The sequence below is a fragment of the Malania oleifera genome, chromosome 4 (genome assembly GCF_029873635.1).
Source record: "Malania oleifera isolate guangnan ecotype guangnan chromosome 4, ASM2987363v1, whole genome shotgun sequence".
In the NCBI taxonomy this organism is placed as follows: Eukaryota; Viridiplantae; Streptophyta; class Magnoliopsida; order Santalales; family Ximeniaceae; genus Malania; species Malania oleifera.
Window position 1 is genome coordinate 93,080,045 of NC_080420.1, and position 16,842 is coordinate 93,096,886.

Below are 16,842 nucleotides of genomic sequence, written 5' to 3' on the forward strand. Positions count from 1 at the left end.
TCCTCTTCTCTTCTACCATATCCTTCTTCTCCGTCTCTTCTTCTTCCTTCCTTCTCTCCTGTTCTGTAACTTCTCACTCCCTCTCTGCGGCTGCTTCTTTCTCCTCTTCTTGTTCTCTAGTTTTCTGTTCTGCCCCTGTTCTGTTCTGTCCTGTCACTCTCTGTTCTGTATTAATCCTCCCTTCTTTGTTCTTTCTCCTTTATTTTTCTTCTTCATCTTCCAATCTCTCCATTAGTCTCTCCTTCTCTGTTACTCTCTCATCTCATCATTTTTGTTCTGAAATTGCAGTTTAAAATAAATTATAAAAAAAAAAAAACCAAAAAGCAGTTCTGCGGTTTCTTAACTTTTTCAGAAATTCCAGTGGTGTCCCCATTTGTTCGAACACTGCTCCAGCCACCATCCTGCAACACCACCCATTCCATTGAAAAGTTTTTTGAAAAACCTTTCCACTCAAAATTTCATCACTGTCCAAGCAGTCGCGTGGCACCATGTGCCGGCCAAACTTCTCCAGGGAAAGTCCCAACCTCCTGTATTTTCATCACACCACCATAACAACTGTAACTCCCATCACCAGATCTACACTCGACTGAATTGTCATTGCTGGAGTCTTACTGCTGGCGACACACAAGCCCCACACGCCGGCGACCTGCTTGTGGGACTCTGCCTGAGTCTTCTCCTGCTTCCAGTTCTGCGAGAAATTGCTTCAGTCACAAGATTTTGGGCTTCCCCTATGATATTTTGACCTGCAATGAGATATTTGGTAGCAAGTGCGATAATTTGGCATGAAACCCTCGAAATTGTTGTGGTCAGCATAAAAAATCAGGTTTTGTTGCTCTAAGTTGTGAATTTTCTTTGTGAATTTGTTTCATTTCAGTAGGACAATCAATATCAAGGTGAATTGAAGATAGTTTTGGAGAAATTGGGAGTAAGGCTTGTAGGAAATTGTGTTAAAGGGCTGTTAGTGATATATAGCTGCTGCACATAAATGCATAAATTCAGCAACATGGTGACAAATTATAGGAAAAAGGAATGCCATTTGCCAAACTTTGAGCATAATTACAAGCTTTTCAACACCTTCTCAAATGCAGAGAAATGATTTGCAAAATCATCATTGATGGAAGATGTCCAATGAATGTGGTTTTCCATAAATGGAGTCACTCAAATGCAGCTTCATCCAGAACATCACCCAGAGCCTTATGTGAAATCTTGGGTTGATAACTCTACCTTATATGTTTATGAAAAATGTTTGGTTCCTATCCAAATGGGTGACTATTTTGATAATGTTTGGTGTGATATCATACCTATGAAGATTGGCCATGTACTGCTTGGTTCCCCTTGGTTGGATGATTTGGGTGTGACTCTAGGACATGAGAACACATGTCTTCCACTATAATGGTAAGAAGATCATTTTGAAGCCCACTCTACCAATCAACCAAGAAAAGGAATCAGACACAATTACTCAACTTGAAGACACCACAAGGAAATTAATGTATATGAAGACATCCAAAGTCTTTTAGACATACCAATTGCTGAGTTTGTCATTCCTGGTATGTTCATTGATGCTAACTCTGAAGTCAAGTCGATGGTATTGCCAATGGAACATTTTTTCCCGTCTCATTCAAGCACTGGCTTTTGAAGATTCCAAGTTTGCTTCTCCCTTTTGATCTTCCAACATTTCAAAATTTGAGGCCAAATTTTTCTGGGGCAGAGTTGATGTAGGACAAGAAGCAAGACCTTGGGAAGAGTCATGATGGAGATTAATTAAGAAGAATCAGGTTAAGGGATTGTTGGGTTCAATTAGCAGTTTATTATGTGTTAAGTATAATTGATATAGTGTTATGTTTATTTTGGGGGCTTGTTTGTAGTATTTGTGTATACTAGGGGTATGTTTGAAATGTAATGTACTTTTAGGGGTTTTTATGTAATTTCATGTGAAGAGACTTTCTTATAAATAGTGTGTGAAAGCCATGTTGTAAGCAGTTGATGATGAATTTAAATCGAATTGAATGTGAGTTTTCACCCTAGTATCTCTTCTCTACTCCCTTCCCCTTCCTCCTCTAAGTTCTCCATGGCTGCAGAACCTTGATGCTGCCAGGCATCACCCCGTTCAACGGAGTGGTGATTACTTCCCGTAGAGGTAGGAATTACAATTCCGTTCTTGACTTTTATTGTAAAAGATAATAATAATTATTGTAAAAAAATAAAAAATAAAAATAAATAAAAAAATAAAAGAAAAAATAATAAGAATAATAATAATTATAGAAATAATAACAGTAATTATTATTGTTATTATTTTGATACAATGGTGTCTATTCTTATTATTTTTTTGAAACTATGGTGTCTAAGGCCCTTTGGACACTCAACTAACCACTGGGATAATGACCCGCCCCCCTACCCTTCTCCACTTAAATAGTAATTATTATTTTAAAAACAGTAAAAAGTATTATTGATCAAACAACAACAAATAATAATAATTGTAAAAATGGTAAAAAGAATAACAAAAACAATGTAATAAGAATAATAATAATTTTTTATTATTATATAAAAACAACATAAACAGCAACAGCAACAATAGAAGGACAAAAAATATATATATATATATAGTGAAAACAGTAGTGTTGTCTTAGAAGGCATTTCAGGCTTAACCTCACCAGGGTATTGCTTGACCATGAGGCCAAGAGTAGCAATGCATGTGGCCGTACAAGCAGATCCCCCAAGACAAGTGCTCCTGTAGGCAATGCATTCTACTTTTCTTTTCGTTTCCTTTTTTTCCTTTTTGCATGCAATGTTCATATTTTAAATTAGTAATTATAATTACTGACGTTTTCATCATATAACTGAGGAAGATGTAAAAAACATTTTTTTTACTTCACCTTTATCGGTAACCTGATTGGACAATATTTTGTTGTTAAAAAGGCTGTACCCAGTGCACAAGGCTCCCACTTTGAGTGCGTTCTGGGAAAGGTGGATGTCAGCAAGCCTTACCCCCATTTTTGGAGAGGCTGCTCCCAAGTCACGAACCCAAGACCACCCGTACCGACGCGGAGGCACTTACAACAATATTTTGTTGTTATAATTAAAAATTTAAAGATGAACACTAATGCACCATTGGACTGCTGGGAAGTAGGAAGTCATTGTACAATAAAGGATTAGTTGGAATCTTACTACAAAATCCCGCTTGGAAGATTTTCCTCTCATACTCTAAAAGCTAAGGGGGTTATTTGTTTTCTATATTCCATGGCTTCACGTCTTCTCTTCAATTACATCATTTTTCTTGTAGAGGGAGCATTAAAAGTTGCTGGACCACAAATAGCTCATTCTAATAGATCAAGTTATGGTGGAGGTGCTCTTGGTGCTCGAATGAACCTTTTTGATCGATTTGCTAGGGTTATCAAGGTATGTCTAGAAAATCATATGTGCTAGCTTTTCATGGTGGGATGGTCATGGCTTCATATTTTTTCTTTTATGATTTTTAGGGGGCTAAAATAATTTTGTATATATCCTAAGTGTAGTCGTATGCAAATGCAATTATAAGCTCCTTTGAAGACCCAGAGAAAATATTAGAACAGAGTGTTCTTGAGATGAATGATGATTTAACAAAGTTGCGTCAGGCTACTGCACAGGTATGCCTTCTTGTTTCTTTTGTTGAATTAAATAGTTTTATTCTCTCTCTCTCTCTCTCTCTCTCTCTCTCTCTCACACACACACACACACACACACACACAACACATTTTCCTTCTTTTCTGGGATTTTAAGTGACATTTTAGAAAATGTGGCAATTTAATGCACTAGTAGATAATGAGATGGGGAAAGGGAGGTGCACGGAGGTTCCCAATCGAAATGCACATTACAAATTTTCATTTTTATGAAGGTTTTGGCATCTCAAAAGCAGTTGGAAAACAAATATAAAGCTGCACAGCGAGCTTCAGAAGATTGGTCAGTTTGTTGAGGATGCTTCACTTTAAAGTGCATACAACATTTGCATCTTGGTAGCTTACTGTGTAATTCCAAGTATTCATCCCCTGTTTTGGTTCTAGGTACCGAAGGGCACAACTTGCTCTTGGGAAGGGAGAGGAAGATCTTGCTCGTGAAGCTCTTAAGCGGCGTAAATCTTATGCTGTGAGTCTTTCTTCCCTGAAAATCCATGAATTTGTTTCTTTATTTGTGGGAAAAACATTTCAGTGACATTGTGCATATAATGTCTGAAGTTTGCATGATCAACTATGCTATTGCTCCTATTGATTGCCCTATTTAACGCTACTTTGACTAACTTTATATAATTAATAATTCACTAGCTGCTAAGAAGGTAGATTCCTAATTTATACCTGTATTTGGCTCTACTAGTGTCTGCCTTACTGACTGCCTGTTGGGGGGTTAAACTATATATTTTCAGAGCAATGGATATTATGGAATAAGGGCATTATTGTACCCTCCACATTGATTATATAAATATGTGACAGATTAAAAGCTGGTATTCAACTCTACTGTTGCTCGGCCATTGTCATGCCTAAGCCTGTTTCTGAAGGCTTAGAAAAATTGTCCAAAGATTTTCTTTGGAAGGGGAACAATTTCAATACTAATAGCTGCAGAATTAATTGGAAGACTGTTTTCTTGCCTGAAGTGGAAGGGGATTTGGGGATTAAGTTAGTTTGTGACTCTAACAAAGCCTCCATCTAGAAGCTTCTTTGGAACATTTGCTCTCTAAAGACATGTTTTGGATTATATGGGTTCATTCTTATGCACAGGAGTATCCGGGGAATAATAGCCCCCCCTCAAAATTCTATTTGGATCTGGAAGTTTCTAGAAACTAGATGCTTTTACTATTTCAGCATTCAACATACTGTGGGGAATGGGAAAAACACCTATATTTTCTATTATAAATGGCTTTCATCTGGCCCTCTAATGGATTTTTTTCGTTCTCATCTTCCACTTGAGTTTGGCCTTCTATTCAAGCCAAAGTCAGCAGCATTGTTAAGAATAACTGCTGGACCTGGCCTTGTAGACTTTCTGGCAACTTGCAGGCTATCAAAACCAGCTTGAACAATGTTTACTACCTGTTTGTGAAATCCTCCTTTTTTCTCCTTCTACTCCTTTGTTGTGCTTGACAAGTTGGAAGGTAGTGTCACTTCTACTGGTGCTGTGTTATAAACTTGAAAAAAATAAGGACACAAAAAAGAAATGACAGTTTCTCTGCATTAAGTAAAGTTGCCTTCGTTATGATAAAATATTTATTATTAATATTTAATTTATTATTTATACTTCCAGCCCACGTGTACGATGATACTACAGCAATTCAGAACATGATCGAGACAGAGCATGCGTATGATTTTCTTGCAAGGATTAATCTGGAGTATGACATGTACATAATGGTAAAAGACACTAACCTCCCTTGAGGTTTAGTGAAAAGACATGGACCTCTTGTAGTAACCCGAAAATCTGCTCTGATACCAATTGTAGTAACTTGAAAATTTTATACAGTGGAAGACCTCAAATATATTTACTAGAGTACTAAAAAACCTTTATACAACAATATCTTCAATATCAAATATTATCATCTTTAAAATTATAAAACATTAAGAATACAACTAATTTAAGATCTATTCTAAATAATTCTTACTATCCTACCCACGCTTCCGCTACGCTACTCTAATTTTAGTTAGGCTCCTTAGGGTATCTGAAATATATGAAAATAGATGGGGTGAGACACCTTTCAGTAAGTAAGGACTAGATTATTATCAGTATGTGGCTCAAATGAGGTTTAGTGTAAAAATAACTCAATTAATAAATTAATTGTTAAAAACTGCCTTTGAATAATTGTAAATCATTTTTATCCAAAAGACGTATGCATTTTAGCATCACATTTTAGCCCTACTACCTGGGTTTTGTTCACATATACGCGTATACTTTTCCTTACTGAAATCATCTGTTAGGCCCTTCAAATATGGCCATTTATAAACATATAAATATATGCATACTTCTTTCCCGAAACAACATTCAAGTTTGCCACATAATCCAAACCACATAAATATACAAATATGTATAATTAAATTCCTTTTGGCCTATGCATGTCATGTTTAACCCCCATGACCGGGTTGTGTGGTCCGAAGACTGGACTTAGCCTTGATTGGTTGACCAAAGCTAAATCAAAGGTAGCCCGTCTGTAAGTGTGATTTGCCTCCCCATCCTAGTCCAGAAACAGGTGGGTACTCCATCTCTACTTAGGCCAAATCCATTATCCACCGCCAACACTTTCACAACAGTGTGGCTGCACTACTACTCATCTGTGGCTGCGGTACTGAACATCCACCACATCCGACCCATCAGGGTTCTCAAAACATATAATTGCAATTTATGCAATATCACAACATAATACTCTCAGCAATTTCCTAACAAAAATTCATAATAAAATAAACTCATCACTTTTCCCTATGTAAAATTTGTACATAATATCATCATTATTCCCAATAAATCAGGTAATAGACTTAACATCACAAAAATCCTAAATTTTCTCAATTATGCAATAAAACAACATAACTCATGCCACACGATTTATATTATAATTATAATTTCATAAATTACTTGAGGAATTCTCATAAATATATACTTGGTAAATTTAAATAAAAATGTGGGTATGATCAACCCCCCGTATTTAAATTTAATCCCCAATATATTTAAAAACTCAGATATGATCAAATCCCTGCAGTTTAATTTAACTTCCAAAATTATTCTCAAAAATCCGCTATAATCAAACCCCTGTTGTTTAATTTAACTCAGATGAATATAATTAAATTTACGTAATCAATTAAAATCAGACATATTTTTAAAATAAAATCTGAACATGAATATAATTAATTTCACATACTCAACTTAAATCGGACATATTTTAAATAACATAAATCTAATTAGATTCACGTACTCAAATTTAATCGGGAATAATTTAAAATAAACCTGACATAATCTAGTCCACTTACACTAGCCCTGGAGTGGTGCCTACGGCATGCGGATGATGAAATCTCTCCGGTTAAATCCTTGGAGAACGGAGCTGGGATCCGGGAATGGTGTTCGTTTTTCAATTCGGCCAAAAAATGCAAGAAAAATTAAGAGAGAGATAGAGAGAGTGAAGAGAGAGAGAGATGAGTGCAGGGAGGGCGAGAGAGATATGAGAGCTTGTGAGAGGGGGGGGGGGGTTGTCTGAATCTTCCTGAAGCTACAGATAGCTTCAGGACTTAACATATATAATATAATTTAATTAATAATAATTATTTAATAAATAAATAAATAAATTAATTTTAATTTTAATTTTTTTTAGTATCATTCCACTAATCTTGTATCTATATTTTTGGGGTCGTTACACCTCCCTTGAGTTTTCAAAAATCCCTGGGACCTCCCATGAGGCTTCGAAAATTCCACTGAGCTCTATTGAGGTTTGCCAAAAAGACACAAACCGCCCTTTATATTTGGAAAAAAGACAAGCCTTTTGAGGGTTATAAGTATCCCAAAAATTAAATGTTAGGAGAGGTTTGTGAAAATTTTAAAACCTCAAGGGAGGTCCATGGGATTTTTTAACCCTTAGGGGTGGTCTGTGTCTTTTTTACCAAGCCTGTGAGGAGGTTAATGTCTTTTGCCCTTATCTTAGGATTCTTGGTCATGCACCCTTTGCCTTTCTGCAGCAAGCATATGCCATTGTCAATGCTCAGCAAGAGGAGAGTCAGGGGAATGCTATTTTACCTTCTTCTACACAAGACCGTTCTGCGTTGGTTGTTACTTCTATAAACAGGATACAAAATTAGGTCAAGACCATACCTCTAGGGGAGGATCTTATAAGGAAAACCAGATAAGTGAGACTATTTAAGGGCATTGTTGGAGGCCTCATGGTCATCCAACCTAGGGATTTTTTTTCAAAAAAAAAAGAAAAATCCTACCAAGGGATGTGGTGGCTGTAGTGGTATGCGTTAATGTGCGGTCACATGCCTATCTTTTTGAGACTTCCAAAGTTCTCTCACATTTGCAAAGTGGTGAAGCTCCATTGCTTTTTTAGGAGGGAATGCAAATTCTCAAGCATCTAATAACAGTTCTTCTCATGTTGCTCCATCCAACGTTGCTCATATAGGATATATATACGTTGCTCGTCTCATTCTCTACTACCTGGATCGTTGGTTCAGGAACTGCTAATCATGACTGGTTCATTTGGTGGTTTTTTTGTGTATACTCCTTTTTCTGGTAAAGGTAAGGTTAAAAAGGGTAGCAGATGGTACATTGCCCTCCTTATCAGGCAAATGTTCCATTCCTTGTCTTTCATTATATTACTATCTTCTGTGCTACACATTCCAAAATTCTCTGCTAATCTACTCCCTATTAGTTGTATCACCAACTCTTTAATTTTTTTTTTTTGTAATTTTCTTTCCTACCCATTGTTTTTTCAGGAACTGGAGATGAAGAAAATGATTGGCAATGGTAGGGCTTATGGTGGTCTATATTTGTGGACATTGGTTATCTTGCTTCAATTATGTTATCAACTAGATTAGTGCTTTAGGTTTCTAGTTTGTCTACAAGAACTTCACTTATGGCATAGGCGATGGTTTCTACACAACCATTAAAAAAAAAGAGCAGTTCGATGTGAAGGTTAAAGTTCTTCAATATGAAATGCTTTCGTCCTCCATCTAGAAAAGTGTTCATTAAATGGATATTACTTATCATGAATTCAAACTATGTATTGTCTTCCATGGCACATCTTCGAGGGGAGAATAAAAGCATGGAAAATATGTCTTGTCTTTGCCCTCAAATATGAATGTCATTTTCCATCTTGCCTCCTTGTGTGACCAATATCCCATTTCTAAGTTTGCCTCTTATTTTTTTCCTACATAGCATGTTTTGGTCTCATTCTTTCAGTTTGTCTTCTACTTCTATTCCCTATTGTTTGAAAAAGCGATGGAAATCTCAAAGTGGAAGAAAGCCATGCTAAAAATGAAAGGCCTCAAAGAAAAATGATGTGTGGGAGTTAGTCCCTCCTTCAGCAGGAATGTAAAAGTGGGATGGAATTTGTAAATGGATGTTAGTGTTAAGAATCAAACATTCAAACACAGAGCACAAAAAGATCAATACAGAGATACAAAAGAAGACTCATTGCCATGGGCTTTACTGAAGCCTATGGCATAGATTATGAACAAACTTTCCCCCCTGTTTCTTAGATGAATTCCATTCTGGTACTCCTTTTTGTGCTGGCACTTTCAGACAGATACTTCAACAATTGGATGTAAAGGTCGCCTTCGTCCATGGGGATCTATACGACGAAGTGCATATGGAGATTTCTCTGGGTCTTTCATCATCTGCAAATACGGGAAAATTTTGTAATTGAGAAAATCTCTTTATGAGTTGAAGCAGTCCCTTAGGAACTTTGGCAGATGAAAAAGGCATGTTGAAGTTTGGATTAGACAGAAGTCATGCTGATCCTACTATGCTCATCAAATGAGATCATGAAATCACTTTTGTAGTTGTGTATGTGGCTATGACATAGTAACGATAGGCAATGATGTGGAAGAGTCCTTTGAACTCCTGAAGAATATGAAATCAGATACTTGGGTCCATTGCACCTCTTCCTGGGAATTATGTTCTTGATCTTCTTGAAGAAATGAAGATGTTAGGTTTAACCCATTTTTTCCTATTGAGGCTCAACATGAACTCGTTAATTGTGTTTGTACTACCAATGAGGAAAGATGTCAAAGGCTTGTTGGGAAACTTATATTATCTTACCCAGACTATACCTGATATAACTTATCCATTAGGTGTAATTAGTTAGTATACTCATTACCGTCATGAGCTTCTCTTATGAGTTATCTATCTGATATTGAGCTATTTGAAGTCTGGCTCTGCGAAGTGAATCTTGTTTTCAACACATTGATAGTTAACAATAAAGGCCTTTTCTATGCAGATTGGATAGGCTCAGTGGATGATAGGCATTCCAAGTTGGCTACTGGACATTTGTGGGTGGAAATCTAATGACTAGGAGAAGCAAGAATCATGAAGTGGCAGCTAGATCCAAAGCATAGACAGGGTACAAAGCCATGGCTTGTGGGGTTTGTGACTTATGTAATCCTTATTGAGAGATCTCATAGTTAGTACTCTCACCCACCCTAGGCGATTATACTGCAACAGCAAAGCTGATATCAGTATTGCACATAATCCCGTTCAATATGGAAAGACAAAGCACATAGAGATTGACAGAGATCTCATCGAAGAAAAACTAAAAAAAGGCTTGATTTTTATTTCCTTTTTTTAGTCTGGAGAACAGTTTGCTGAGATGTTTCCCAAGGGTCTTAATAGCAAACATTGTTATCCTGTTCTTTGCCAGTTGGGCTTGAAAGATATCTGAGCATGAACTTTGTGGGGAGTATAGGAGTGACAGATACTCTGCAATAACAGCTTAATTTTACTTTCTACATGGATAATAATATATATAAACATTTGGGTTTTGTAATTTAAATAGGATGATTTAATGAGCTACAACACTTATACATTCTCTCTCTCTCTCTCTCTCTCTCTCTCTGTTTATATATATATATATGTGTGTGTGTGTGTGTGTGTGTGTGTACATATATGTATAATGCAAGTTCAGCTGTAATGCCAATGAGATGTCTATATTGTTTAGGGTGCTCAAGAATTTTCAAGAAAATGGCCATGAACTTCCAAGTGTTTGAGATGTGTGTTTCCCCCTTTTTGTTGATTGATACTAAGTTTGGTATTTTCATATAAGTCTGTGACATGATTACTTTCACTTCACTGAATTTTTATTGTTTTGCAGGATAATGCGAGTTCTTTGAAAGCTCAGCTCGATCAGCAGAAAACTGTTGCTGAAAATCTTGTCTCTAATACACGGGTATGTGCTTCTTGCATTTTGCATATTACACCAACCTATGACAGTGGTTTTATCGTGCATTTTTTTGCATGATTAATTTATTTTTTCATTGATGTATGCTTGGAATATCCATAATTACTTAGTCAATCAGCTGTGCTCATGTTTCTTTAGCTGGTTGTTTTACCTTTGATAATTGAAAGAAACACCAGATTGCTACATGTGTGTGTGTGTGTGTGTGTGTGTGTGGGGGGGGGGGGGGGGGGAGTGGGTGTGGGTGTACTGAGGCTGCATCCTGGGTTCATTGATTCTACATGCTGATATAATTATGTCCTTTGAATTGGAAAGACAGTGAGGTTATAGCTGGCAAGAATTAAATAATAAGATAATGGAATTAACCATTGATGTACAAATTGATGAAATATGAAGTATTATGGTGAAACAATTTATGTCATAAAGAGAATATGATGGCAGATACAAGAGCCCTGGAAGCTCAAGTTAGATTCACTCTCCATATAATATTTCTTTAGAATCTAGCTGATGTATATCTTGACTATAAAATATTATTAAAACACTGGAATTTGGATTTTTGTTTTTATTTTTATTTTTAACCATCACCTGTCACTTGACATTATTGCAATTTTAAATGTCTCTCCAACATCATGGTTTTCCACTTTCATGAGGTCATGAAATTAGAAAATGTAACTGAGACTGGATTTGTGCCTGTTCCTGTTAAAGTTTGATATACATAGTTGGCCCACTACCTAATAGCTTAAGCTTTTAGGTAAAGTGGTAACCACATGGTATCAGAGTTGGTTACCAGGAGGTCCTGGTTTCTTGTCTTGTTGCCTGTGTCTAATGTAAGTTTGTTAATAAATTATTATAATCTCTGTAATGTGTGTTATTTACCGTGTTTTTATCTCTCACACATAGCCAGACTACACATGCAGGGGAGTGTTAAAGCTTGATATACATTGTTGGCCCACAACCAAATAGCTTAAGCTTTTAGGTAAAGTGGTAATCTAACAGTTTCTCATGAAGTTTTGTGGCTAAAATAATTTATCAAAATCTGGATGAGGGAGCACCTACAGTGAAAAAACTCATTTTACAACTTACAAGTTGCGCACAACACTTAAAAGTATACCTTCATGGTGAAACTCATTTATCTTTGCTAGAGCCCAAGGTTGTCCCCTTTCTCTTGGGAATGTTGTTCTGTATGCTAGTACCATCTTCTGTCTAACATGAAATATTTGCATGAGGTCAACTCAAGAACATCTTCCACATTGCAATTTCTTAGTTATAATTGAACAATTTGTTTTAAACAGGAATAGCCCAGTTTCATTCAACCTAGTTCAATCAAATAGCGAGTCATTTTGATTGGCAAAAAACATGGAGAGTATTTATGAAGTTGGGAAAAAAAGAAACATTCAAGCAATTATATCAGATGGTGATTTGAATGTCATGTTTTGTTTCAATATTCTAATGTGGCATGGGTTTGCGTTGCAGTCAAATATAGGATAAAAAAGTAGCAGTAATTATTTATCTGTTATACCATGTTAAGGAAGTAAAAATGCATTTTAGGGATACAGGATATTTTTGCATAAACTTATCCCAAGTCATAGAATGTTGCTGAACTATGCAGAAATTAATTGACACATTGTCAGGCCTTGTGAAAATATGCTATGTTATCCTTAAAAAGAAATTTTCTTTTGACAGCTTTTAGAAAGCAAGATACAGGAGGCAAGGTCGAAGAAAGATACCCTCAAAGCACGTGCCCAGACTGCAAAGTTCGTTTTGATCATCCAGTTCTCATAGCTCCATTTTTTATTTATTTTTCTCATTAGGCACTGGCAGCCCTTCATATAAATGCTAACTGGCTTCTTCTAAATTATCTGAAGGACTGCGACTAAAGTAAGCGAGATGTTGGGAAATGTAAATACAAGCAGTGCCCTTTCAGCTTTTGAAAAAATGGAGGAAAAAGGTTTGGCTCTTGAGTTTTCTTAGATGCATTTGTAAAATTTTTTTTATCATACATAAGTTTGCATTAGTATTTGCATGTAATCATGAAGTCAGTTTCCTGGCAGATAAGTATGCCCAAAAGAATCCTTGAAGATCTCAAGTTTAAATGCAAAATTTTCCCATCATGACAAAATTATTGAAGTGGTGTTTAAGGGATTCAGTATGGTTAAGCATTACTGAATGTATGCCTGTGGTTGCAACAGTGCTCCCCTATATTTTTGGATGTATGCTATTTTCTGGTGGGAATTTATAATACTGCTGGTGAGCATTTTCTGAATGCTTATCGTTTCTGATTGCAAAGCACAGGAGCCAATAAGCCAAGGTCCTCAATGCATGCCTGGTGCATAACCCATGCTATTCAGGTTCATAGCTGGAGTTGAAACAATGCAATTGTGGATTATATTAAACAAGTTATAGATTGCCTGGTCTAGAAGATCATTTTGTGCATAGCATGCCCTTGTGAATTTTTCTGCCATTTAAAAGAGTGAGGAATGCAGATCCAAACGTTGTGTTTATTAGATGATAGCAAACTTATGACAAATTGGCATGCAATTATCACCAAATGAAACCTTTTATCCAATTAAATGACCAATATTCAAAGTGGTTTAGAAGGACCGCACAAAAAAAAACCTCTAGAATGACTGTCTCCTTTGATTGGCTCCTATAATTAAGTATTCTAGAATCCTCCCCCTCCCCAACCCTTCTTCCCCAAGCAAGAAAAAAAACCCTTCCTAGACTGAAGTGTTCTAAACCAGCCTTTGCAGTTGTCCCCCCTTATTTTATTCGACCCCGGATTAACCCATGCCTACCAATGTAGAAAGCTGTATTTATCATATTGCAGCTTGGAAAGAGACTCTTCTGACAGCAAACATCCTCAAGTTAGCACCGCTTACCATCATTCATATGTATTTGTAGGTTTTTGACTCATCATCTGCCCCCACCAGACCTTGTTTGTGTCAGCTCCAGACATGACACGAGATATCACATTCACATGCTATAGATATCAGATAATCCCTCAACTCAAACACAATAAATAAATGAACAAAATTCAAGTCAAGAGTGAGCAGGAAATTGATTTGGGTCTTACAAAGCCATAAAATGACTTAGATATGGTGCAAATATATTGACCTTTTTCTATATAAAACCATAATTTTACATGTAATTTCCACAACTGGTGTAAACATATTTTTATCTGTATAGACCCACAATTTGCATCTAGTTTGATCGTATGTCTTGTGCTGGAACACCCATATACAATGTCCCAAAATTTGAGCAAGAGGCAAGCCAGAAACCTAGATGCATCCCCCCATCCAAGACCAGAATCGGAACAACATAATGTATTTGATATATTGTTTTATAAATAAATCCGTTAGATACATCTTACTTCTTTACAGTGCTGAACCTCATTGTTCACCTCCCTTAGTGCTGCAATGACTAATTTTTATTTACTAGTCAGTTCTCCCAGAGTCCTGTTGTCTTTTAATCAGTTGCATTTGATTAGTGTCTTTACTTGGTCTTGCCCTCTTGCTTTTTGTTGGATCTTCATTTGGGGATTGAGGAGCTGATCTTCTCTTAATGTCTCTCATAAAGTCTGGAGATTGGTTCCATTTCCACTGTAATAGAAGACTGCAGAATCTTGTCCATTTTACTTCTGAAATGCAAAATGATGGTGATTTTTCAGAAGTTCCATGGTTGGGCAATCACTTTTAATTGGAAGACAAGCATCTATCTTTAATTTTGCACTCTCTGGTGAGATATATGGAAGCAACAATATCATAGCATTGCATGTAACACCAAACATTTTAAAGACCGCAGTTAGTTTACTTTAATCTAGATATTCTGCAAGTATGAATTACTAATTTAGAAAAAATAAATGAGGATGCATCCTCACTTGAAAATGTGTGGAATCACCTTTTTTTGTTTATGAGTTCTGCCCCAGTTATTACATTACAGCACAAACATCGTATAATGTGCTTGCACTGGAAGCTCTTCTTGGGGCAGTATCAAGTTCATGACACTCAAGATGATCGCCAATCATTGGCCTTCAGTTATAATTAGTGATCGAATGTTAATTTCTGTTATTAGCTATGCTGCTTGTGTGCCTATTTAGCTTGCTTGTGACAATTTGTTGGGTCTAGATTATGTAATGCAATATGGAGAATTAATTCTTTTCTCTCTAGGAGCTTTGAAGGATACTGCACCGTCGCTACTTATAACATGGTAGTTACAGGGTGCAAAGAGATATCTGTTTGTATAATCAGTGGAATCTAATAAAACTTTTACATGATTAGGCTTGCAAAGAAAGTGGTAACTGCACAAAACATGAATCATGAAAGTGGATGTTATTTACTAAATGGAAAAATAGATTTATTGTTAGGGAAACAACCCCCCCCCCCCCCTCCCCCAACCCGGGGGCGCCCCCCAAAAAAATTCAAATTTAGATGCATTTCTCAAAACTAATACAAGACAGTAAATGTTTTCATCTCCTTGCGAAATCCTATATATACTTCTGTTACGCAAATTTTCTCATCTTTGTGCAATGAAAATTTATCCTGTAGAATCCTGCTATGAGTCCCATCACTTAAAATTTGTGCAATAAATGAAACAAAGTGATACCACATTTGTTTATGTTAACGTCTTTGAAATGACAATAAAATCGCTGACTAGACATTTCCATGACTGATAGTTTTGGCCATGGAGTCACAAGCAGAAGCGCTTAATCAGTTAACTACAGACGATCTTGAAGGAAAGGTAGCTTTCTTTTTCCCTTTTGTTTTGCTTTGCACCCCTTGATGTCCTTTTTTCTTTTTTATTATTTTGCCTCTTTTGAATGTAATGTTTGGAACTTAGGAAATCAAATGAACCAAAAGAAGGGTAGGGATGTCATATTATTTGCAAAATAGATGGTTTTTAACCAAGAAATAATAAAATGTCTGTTTAATGGCAAAGTCTTGTCTTTGCCATTATTTTTTAGTATTGCCAATTATTAATCATTTAGTGAAAACTCTTCTTGAAACTGAATGGGTATGTTCCAGTTAGATTATCCAATTTGAAGAGAAGCATGTCTACTAACATGGCTGTGTTCATATGTAAATAACCTCTTCTCTGTCACCTTAGGATATGGGAGAACAAAATGTATTTTTCATATTTTTCTATGAAATTGGGGCACATTGAAGAGATATTTAGACTTTTTATGAAACCATTTACAACCTAGGTTTCAATACCAAATTTTCAAGTATTTGTGGCAGTCTGCCTGCATATGAATTATCCTTATAGTTCCAACTTCCAAGCCTTTTTATGTTTCACAGTTTGCATTGCTAGAGAGCTCTTCAGTTGATGATGATCTTGCAAATTTGAAGAAAGAGTTGTCTGGAAGCACCAAGGTATTCCTCAATTCATATCAGTCTTTCTTATTCTTCTTCTTCGTTTTTTATTTGTTTTTATTTTTATTTTTTTATTATTTTTTTTTTCAAAGAGGGGGCTTAATAGTGGGTGAGGAGGGGAATATTTTCATGGGGTTAAGGTTAGTATGGCCCTTAGGACAGGATCATCCTGTCGTCTCCTCTATATGCTGCTAATGGGAATATAGACTTCCATAAACACTACTTGATTTAGGGAGGAACAGGAAAAATAACATTTTTCATTTTTTTTTTCCGCATTTTTTTGGGGGAGGGGGGAGTGTGGAGGGAGGGCTTAAGCTACGATGGAATTAATATGAAAATGGGAATGGCCATAGAAACAAAAATTAAAATAAATAAAAGAAATAAAATAACGAATATTGGAGTAGTCCTTTTGGGTTATTGCTAATGATACGTAGTCTTGTAAGAGCTTCCACCCAAGTACCATTTTTGTGCAAAATGAAAGCCTTTCCCTGATTTAAGTTTCCTGAGCAAGCCCTGGGAAAAGAAGCAAGGAAAAATCAAAGGAATGAAAGGGAGAAGAAAAATGACATTACTCCATGATCCCTACATATT

At 36.2% G+C, this 16,842-nt stretch overlaps 1 protein-coding gene across 1 annotated transcript in view; it reads left to right on the plus strand.

Annotated features, from left to right (window-relative positions):
* Positions 1-16,842, plus strand: part of LOC131152976 (membrane-associated 30 kDa protein, chloroplastic) — a 35,157-nt gene that overhangs the window by 17,493 nt on the left and 822 nt on the right. Inside the window, exons 2-10 of the mRNA XM_058104963.1 lie at positions 3,281-3,396; positions 3,513-3,623; positions 3,872-3,936; positions 4,038-4,119; positions 10,799-10,873; positions 12,566-12,636; positions 12,748-12,830; positions 15,555-15,619; positions 16,177-16,251. Of these exons, the coding sequence (XP_057960946.1) occupies positions 3,281-3,396; positions 3,513-3,623; positions 3,872-3,936; positions 4,038-4,119; positions 10,799-10,873; positions 12,566-12,636; positions 12,748-12,830; positions 15,555-15,619; positions 16,177-16,251 (743 nt within the window). The remainder of the gene's footprint in view (positions 1-3,280; positions 3,397-3,512; positions 3,624-3,871; positions 3,937-4,037; positions 4,120-10,798; positions 10,874-12,565; positions 12,637-12,747; positions 12,831-15,554; positions 15,620-16,176; positions 16,252-16,842) is intronic.